Source organism: Panicum virgatum, chromosome 9K (assembly GCF_016808335.1).
Source record: "Panicum virgatum strain AP13 chromosome 9K, P.virgatum_v5, whole genome shotgun sequence".
Classification (NCBI taxonomy): domain Eukaryota; kingdom Viridiplantae; phylum Streptophyta; class Magnoliopsida; order Poales; family Poaceae; genus Panicum; species Panicum virgatum.
In genome coordinates, this window is record NC_053144.1 from 40,256,717 (window position 1) to 40,265,090 (window position 8,374).

General features: G+C 47.0%; 1 protein-coding gene across 3 annotated transcripts; it reads right to left on the reverse strand.

Moving 5' to 3' along the window:
• Positions 1-740: 740 nt before the first annotated feature.
• Positions 741-8,107, reverse strand: LOC120651395. 3 transcript variants are annotated; one of them, XM_039928867.1, is made up of 10 exons: positions 7,841-8,107; positions 7,504-7,726; positions 6,684-6,929; positions 6,486-6,594; positions 4,111-4,191; positions 3,862-3,902; positions 2,709-3,291; positions 2,237-2,610; positions 1,309-1,952; positions 741-1,178 (listed from the first exon to the last, which is right to left on the reverse strand). In XM_039928867.1, exons 3-9 carry the CDS (start codon positions 6,804-6,806, stop codon positions 1,542-1,544), a joined length of 1,722 nt encoding a protein of 573 aa, XP_039784801.1. In that variant the 5' UTR covers positions 6,807-6,929; positions 7,504-7,726; positions 7,841-8,107; the 3' UTR covers positions 741-1,178; positions 1,309-1,541. The 3 variants fall into 3 exon arrangements, with proteins under 3 accessions (XP_039784801.1, XP_039784800.1, XP_039784802.1); XM_039928866.1 differs by lacking the exon at positions 7,504-7,726; XM_039928868.1 differs by lacking the exons at positions 4,111-4,191; positions 7,504-7,726.
• Positions 8,108-8,374: the final 267 nt, after the last annotated feature.

Consider the following 8,374-nt stretch of genomic DNA (forward strand, 5'->3'; position numbering starts at 1 on the left):
ACCTGTCATCCTCTCACATTTTTATTTTTATTTTTTTCTCTCCCTTATCTTCTTCCTCAGCCCGACGGGACGGGGGGGGGGGGGGGCGCCTACAGCGCAGCGCGCCCGGGATTGATTGTTGAGCATGGATGAATCTTCACCTGACTGACTTGTTTCAGTTGTTTCAGATATGCACAAATGGAGGGTCAAGGAGGAGGATTTTGGAGAAAACAAGAAGTATCAAGAGGAACATGGAGGCGACGAGTAGATGGTGACACACCTGTCCTTGCAGGGGCGGCGGCCTCGGCGGCCTTGGGCACCGCAAGCTGCAGCCCAGCGGGGACAGGGGCGACGGCCTAGGTGGGGGACCAGGTGCCACTGCCTCCGTGGCCTTGGGGCTGCGAGCTGCAGCGCAGCGGGGGCACGAACGGCGGCCCAGGTTGGGGGACTAGGGGCGGCAGCAGGTAGGGGGACCAGGGGCTACAGCGGGAGCAGGGCGGCGGCCCCTACGCGCGGCGACGGCGGTGGACCGGCTTGGAGGTGTCCGCCATTTTTGGTTTCGGAGAGAGTCGAGGAGGGAGGGAGGCGCGGGAGCGGCGGAACTCGAGGAGGGAGGAGGCTGCGACGGGGGAGGCTGGAGGGAGGGAGGCGCGGGAGCGGCGGAGCTCGAGGAGGGAGGAGGCTGCGACGGGGGAGGCTGAAAGAGACGACGCTGACGGAACCAGAGGAGCCGCTCCGTCCCTCGAAATACGGCGGATGTAGCCAACTCGCATATTGTGAGAATATTCCCTCTGAGTTGAACCCATCCGTACTCAACCCCAAACCAAACGCTCGTGGGAACGGGTTGAACCCACTCCGGCTCGCTCCGCTCTCCAACCAAACACACGGCAATAGTGATTCAGGATGGCTAGTGTCACTGATGCGTGGGGTTGGAGTGCCCCTACCGAGGATCCCTCTCCTGTTGTCGCCGACTTCACGTCGCCCACTTGCAGCTTGACGTGAGTCCACCGCTGATCTGGACTGGTGATCACCGGGTGACTATCCTTGGTGCAGTCGGAGGGTAATTCGTCTTCTTTGCAGTCCTTCAAGACATCCTGGCATTCTTGGGCGATCTGGACACGCAGGGCACCTATGCATGTAGTGAACTCCTTTTTATCCGCAATGTTCTTCCACACTACTTCAGGTTTCGTTTTGATCGTCTGCATGGATACAGTACCATGATCAACAATTAGATGACGTGAGTTTTATTTTTGGAAAAAAAAGGAAACAAATGATCTGATTCAGCAACCATGGGCCGTTGCAGATTTTTGTGAACTCTTAAGTGTTTACCTTGATACCCTTCCAGGTGACTTTCACTTCGAGTTCACTGCCGTCATCGAGGGAAATTATTTTTGAAGGATTCGAATCCTTAACGTCGAAGCTGAGGCGGCTCTTACCACTGTGGAACCGGACCTCTCTGTTGCTGGAACCATCCGGCACCCCAATATGCAGCTTCCCCATGTCAATCTGGAGCTGTAGTTTACCTTGCGGCACCTGAATGGCGGATCGGTCCAGCTCAAGGGTCAACGACTTGGATTCGATGGGCTTCTGAAGAGCACGATCGGGTAGTGTTTGAAGTCACTGATGCACGCGCCGCTAGCGGTGTAATTTCTGCCTCCGCCCCCATCTACTGCAGTGGAATATTTTTTGAAAGCATTTGGCAAATAATCTTCTGGGAGCCGCAGCTTGATCGCCACGGTGGCCTGTACAGGATTGGACATCACCAAGTAGGTGAAGCGTATCCTGCCGCCGGCGCCTAAAGTGATGTCGCGGGTCACAAGTTGAGTAGCATCTCTGACCTTCTCGCAATCCCATCTCATTTTGATGCTATCCTCACCAGCGGGTAATATGGAGCAGCCGTTAACTTCCATGCCAAACCAGGCATACCCCGAGATGCCCTTGCGTACAATCACCTCCAAAGGGGCCATTTTTTCCTACATGCACGAAAGCTTCCTCTATTAGATATGAGACATTTAAATGTATGTAATGCTGTGGGACACCAACTGAGAGGTGATGCCAAGGACGACACCGAGATCGAGGACACTACGTATTCGAATTCTAAATCTTAAAAGAATAATACGTAGATTGGTAATGGTACTTATTGACGAGTGAAAACGTACATTCCCACATCTCTGATAGATAGAGAGCTGAATGATCAAACAAACCAAGGGAGCTGATGGAATGAGCTAGCTAGTTATAGGTTAAATATTATATGTACCTCGTAGACAGCCTGTTTGGAGGCCTGCTCTGGTTCCTTAGCGTAGATATTCTGCTTTTTCTGTTTCCGGTCGTCGATGACATTGATGTCACCGACGCTGAAGTTGGCAGAGACTTGAAGAATCTCCACGTGGGTTTTGTTACGGCCACTGACATCTGTATCCTTGGGCTTTAGCACGAGGTGAACATATTTTAACGCATCGTCCGCAGACTTGGCACCGCACTCTTCGTTCCATTGACTACCTTTACTGCCCCTCCACTTGAGCAGAGCGGCTGACATGCTTTTCCAATTCCAGATTAAATCCACAAGGTTCACTTCAACGTTATCGACCACCTTCGGCTCTAGTCCCTTCCCATTTTCCCAGCAATCAGCACCTGCAGACTTCTTTGGTTAGCTTTTTATTTATTTATTTATCGATTGAGGTATTCTCTTTTTCTCCCTGGGAGGCTGGGAGGATCATTATATTCGTCACCTGCAAAGTGGTTGAGTAGAGGCCTGAACCTTGCGGCCTCACAGATCATCACGATCAGGCCCGCCAGTGCCAGCCGGACGGGGATATCATCATTATTCTCTACCCGGCAGTAGCGCGAGAGCCTGCGCACGGCCCTCTCCGCGAAGGCCTTACCCAGCTTGGTGGACTTGAGTGTCTTCTTGACTTGGTCATTGTCATTGAGCTTCATTAAATTGTCGTACTTGCAGCCCCACAGCTTCGTGGCTTTGTATTCCGGTGGGAGCTTCTCCCCGGCCGGTTCTCTGTCCTCGCAAAGCTCGAACCACTTTCCGTCCTTGCCGGTGAAGCCTTTGACATAAAGGTTGTCATCCCGGATGACTAGTGTTGTTGACTCTTGGTCGCCCCCCTCGTTCGCAGTTAACTCGATGTGAATCCACCGCTCTGGCCGTTTGCCACCTTGCTGTTCCCCAAGCACTGGGTTAGTGCTTGGTTGGCCGTCTTTCTCCTCCACGATATACTCCGGGAAACCATCCTTGCGGTGGACCAATAGGTCACGCAGTCTGATGATGAAATCCTTGTATTTACTCCTACCCTTAATGATCCACTGTACGGCATGAAAACTCGCTGAGTCATTTGGATGGGATGCACAGGTTTTAGTGTTCGTACAAGTGCTTTTTAAGAAAACATATCAATATATAAAGTGCTAAAAGATACGGAGTACTATATGCATGCTATAAAGGGGTGGGGGGCAAAAATACAAGTGGTGCATTAAGTAGAGCCCAAAACATGTATATAACAGATATGACCAAGAGCGACTAATAAAATACAAGAAGGTACAAATAAAATTCAAACAAACAATAAATAGAGCACCGACAGATAGGTTAAGTTTTTATTTTTTTTAAAAAAAACTATACCGGTTTCATATTTTCTTGTTTAAAATGAATTAGCTACAAAATCTTCGGATTAATCTATATTTTTATTATTTCCAAAAATTAGAAATCCACCTTCAAGACCAGCTGATGAAGGACCAAATTTATCTAGTTTCAACAATTCGATAGCATTGGGTCTCTAGTTCTATATATAGTTGAAGGTTGAAAAAGCAAACTACCATGATAGGTGCATAGTGTAAATTGAATTTTTTTCTTTTATAAATTTCAGAAACTTCATCCACTACCTGACAATGGGAGAAAAAGGAAACTGCTATCTCGTCTTTTCCTGTTACAAGAGCAACAACATATAGTAAGTTATATTTATAGTATCAAAATGCAAGATAAAATAATGGAAAACTCTATACATACGAAGGTTTTAGTACGAAGCTATTACGAAAGGCAGTCTTTTGAATAATTGCCACAGATCCACGGAACCACTTTGGCTCTTAATGACACAATACAAATCAACCATGGCGTGCCACCACAACGCTTACCTCCCGTAGTTCCAACTGCTGCTCGTCCTGAACTACTGGCCACGTTCACATCTGTCACTGCCGCTAGCCCGCTACGATGCCCTGCGCATCGATCAAGTATCAACTATGTGCAACCAACTTACCAACTAACCATCGATGCTGGCTGATGCTAGAACACCGTGATTATCATCAAAAGAAACTCAACGCAACTGCCATTAATGAATAATGCAACGGCCTGCTAATGTCCGTCTGTCCCCGGTCCTGCTAAAACTAGCTCGCCTCAGGACATCTGCTGGCTGCTTCACCTTCTGCGCCGTTAGAAAGCTCGATCAAGTTACACACTGACATACAGCTTTGAATCTTTGATGGAGGTTGTTCGAGCATCCATGATACTGTAGAAGCTTTGATGTAGGAAGGCAACAGGGTCATTAATTTGGAGGAAGTAGAAGAATGATGGTTGCAGGCTGACTGTAATCAAAATTCACGGTGAAGAAATAACATAGCGGGGATAGCGAATCCCAAGAGCATGCAGCGTTGGGTCCACAGAGGTTGCTATCGTTACGTGATAGCAGGTTTCGTATTCCCTTCGTACTAATTTCTTCGTGTGTATAGCAGAGCTCTAAAATAATTAATCAGGCATATCAAGGGACCAGGAAGTACTAGCTAGAACATTAGCGTTCTTGCAGTAGCAATAGGTTACAATACAGATTTGTATCTTTCGTTTGAATGAAATTATATTACTGCAAATTTCGGTATCACCATCTACAGTTTTGATTTCCAAAAGTATAGCAGAATAGGGATTGCAGCGGAACTAATTGAGATTTTTCTTTTAAGTAAGCGGATCTGGGAATAACTAGAACTCTGGGCGCGACGTTGCCGCGCCATTGAGAGTCAGCTAGTGTTTTCATGTTGACCCTGTAGACTTAGGTTAGGGCGCGGTAAAGAGCCTCAAATTTTAGCCCAGATAATCATCTAATAGAAATTAAGAACAAGTATCAGTTTATTTTTTCGAAATTACACAATACAACTTAGACACTCACAATGCACACACACACGTAAGTATCAGTTCATTGAATTGACCTAATTCTATGGTTTGCAATTAATTAATTAATTAATTAATTTGTATTGCTTCCTCTGTTTCAAAATATAACTACATTTAGATTTTTACAAAGTCAAATCTTTTAAATTGACTATGAATAGCTAAAATTATAAAAATTGATAATATAAAAATAATATCAATTAATATCATAGGATATAACATTTTTTTAGACTTAATTATTTTTGAAGATATTATTGATCAAATGTGGAAAAGTTTGGGACGAAGGAAGTTCTACATCAATTATTTCTCAAATGCTATCAGTACACCTATCAATATTAAGATTTCTATGGAATTCTTACAGATCTGTTAATCTTAGTATCTTGAAAATATAGTAACTATTTGTTATGTCCTGAGATCTGTGACAAAAATTGGGTTCAGATTAAGCTATGCCACTATAATCTCGTAATTAATTACTTGGAACTCAAATAAGTAATTCCTAGGATGACCTGGTAGAAACTAATTTAAGCAGCAACAAACAGGTAGAGAAGAGTATGCAATGTATATATGGCTACCAATCTTTTTTTTTTTTGCGAGGATATATGGCTACCAATCTAGCAGTATAGAAGTTCACCTAAGAAGTACAGTTACTCGGATCGATCAGGACTTGAGGCATGGTTGGCCGTCAGTATTAGATTCCTGCGGCTGGCTAGCTTGGTCAGAGATAAAATTGATGCGTTAGGGTTAACAGCTAGCTCACGTCACTTTGGTCAGCCTGATATTACGAGGCCAGTGATCAGCAGACGAAGATGTTACCAGGAATCGTTTTTTCGTTGGGCAGTATCAGGGCAATGCAGAGATGAACAGATGAGGAAGCAGAAGGGGCTTTAGCTTAATATATATATCGACGTTGGCGAAGCTGCGCGCGTCCTCGTGTCATGAGGCAGCTGAGCTTGCGTGACAAATCCACACGTATCTAGAACCAACGATGGGGCAACGCTAATGAACTGACGGTTCAGATCACGCCAAGGATTCATCCAAAGGCTCTAATTAAGGGACGACGTGGACGAATGAGGTGCCACAGCGAATGGTGCAGATTTCGTTCGTTAGAGATTGCCCTTGTAATTGGCTACGTAGTATGTCACAACTCACAACGATACACAAAAGATCAGGGCAGGTTAAGATTTAAATACCCCACGAGAAATCTATGACAAGATAATAATATTCAATTTAGATAATAATTTTGAGAAGATTTATGGTCTGACATATTTTATCACCTACACATTTTCTCTTGAGAACAATATAAATGATGGCAAATGAAATGAATTAGAAAAAAAATCACGTTAAACTGAAAACAAACCATTTTGATCTTCCTTGTTCACGAGTTTAACGGCCCTGTAAGCCGGCTCTGCATCCCTGAATTTAATAGCTGCATACGGCTTCTGCTTGTTTTTTTTTATTATGTCCACCTGTATAAAAGAGAGAGAGAGAGAGAGACTCTGACTTGCAGAATAAATCAAATGTTAAAGCGAAGTGAAAGAAAATGGATCGTACTCACGTGTTCGAATCCTTCAACACTCTTACTGATTAGTAGTTCCTTGAGGCTGTCTTGAGTTGTATTTTCGGGGAAGTTCCGAACACACAAATACAGGAGTGGGTCTGCAATGCTATCCGGATCCATGAGAAGGGGCTCCTTCGCAGCAGGCAGGCAGACGGCCTCTACTGTTGCACGGCCTACGTATCAAGGAACAAAATCTCCAGTTCACGGCCCACCGCCCACGTATCGAACTGCCTTCGCTAGAAACTGCATAGAACGTATCTAGTATCAACATCAGTTCTTTGAGCCCTGCTCGCTGCCTACAGCCAGGCACTGTACTCTGTAGCGACGGATGCAACTTGCAGGCATGCAACCACAGGGCGCGCGCGTTAGCGCCGGCAGTGACCGACAATCATTTTTCATAACTTCTTGCTGACAACTTCTTACATGATAATTTCTTCATGACAACTTCTTACATGATAATTTGTGAACTTCCATTTTAAAAAAGAATACCCACAACATATACGCATAATTTCTTCATGACAACTTCTTACATGGTAATTTTATAGTTCAACTTTTATAACATACGCAACTTATACGCATAACTTATTCCTGCATCTTCTTACATGATAATTTTGTAATAACTTTCATGACATACACATCACGACGCAAGTGGATCACATTTGGTGACACCAGTTTACTACCCACCCTACCCAGTAACTAAAATTTAGAAAATAGGTTGACCCAAAAAGAAATAATATATTACCCAAAAACCCACTGGGTTACCTAAAAGATTACAGAACTTGAGTCCAGTCTGCAGCATCAGCCTCTCCGCACTCACCTTGCCCGCCACTCGAGGGTGAGCTCGAAGCTCCGTCATCGATTGCATGACCTCCATACCATGCTATGCCATGCGGACACAGTGGCACAACGCCATGCCTCCATCGACGCTGGCGCCTGGCGCTATCGCCATCGCAGGGCTCATGCCTCGCTACCAAGTGTTCGTCCAAATTAGCAGCGGAGATCAAAAGTCCTGTGCTCCCGCGGGCGCGTCCGTGGCAGATCTGCGTTCCCGTTGATCTATGGCTCGTCACCTCTCACCACCGAGTACCAAACGGGACCAGCGACAGCAAGCGATGGTGAAGAAGGACCACGAAGCAAGGAGGGACAGGGCTCACCGGAGGGGAAGATACGGCCGGCCGGAGTTGATGGGCGCCGCGGATATCGGCGCAGCCTCGCGTCATCCGTGCTCAAGAAGGATGGAGAACACCTCCATGATGATCAGCGTGTCGCGGATACACGATGGAGTGGCCTGGGCTCGCCGGACGTGGTGGTGTGGGCGGAGTCGCGTCGCCGGCGTTGAGGAAGAAGAGGGTTTTGATGGGGGATTTCAGTGGAGGAGGAAACGGCGGCGCCGAGTGGGAGCGGATGGAGGTGGCTGGCTTATAAAGGGACTCCTCTGGGCCTTAGGATTTGGCCGGGACGTCTCGGGGTAGTTGGATGCACACCGCGTGCACGGACGCCGGGGCCGGGCGGACGCGAGCGGCCGGGATGCGTCGGGGCGTCGCTTTCGTCGCGGCCTCGCGGGTCCCGCTGGGGAGGGTGTGAGAGGGAGACGGGGGCGTGCGTGGGGCCGAGCTAAGCAGCACGCTCTCATGTGGGCCGCGGCGCCGGTGTTGGCGTGCGCGCTACGCGCGGCCGGCGCGACGGAA

What these genes read in the sequence shown, in the direction of transcription:
- LOC120651395 (XM_039928866.1), bottom strand. Translation starts at nt 6,806, where the DNA reads ATGGATCCGGATAGCATTGCAGACCCACTCCTGTATTTGTGTGTTCGG. An exon ending in GTGTTGAAGGATTCGAACAC is followed by an intron (nt 6,595 to 6,683) that starts GTGAGTACGATC and finishes TCTTTTATACAG; the next exon opens with GTGGACATAATAAAAAAAAA. An exon ending in CCTTTTTCTCCCATTGTCAG is followed by an intron (nt 3,292 to 3,861) that starts GTAGTGGATGAA and finishes CATGCCGTACAG; the next exon opens with TGGATCATTAAGGGTAGGAG.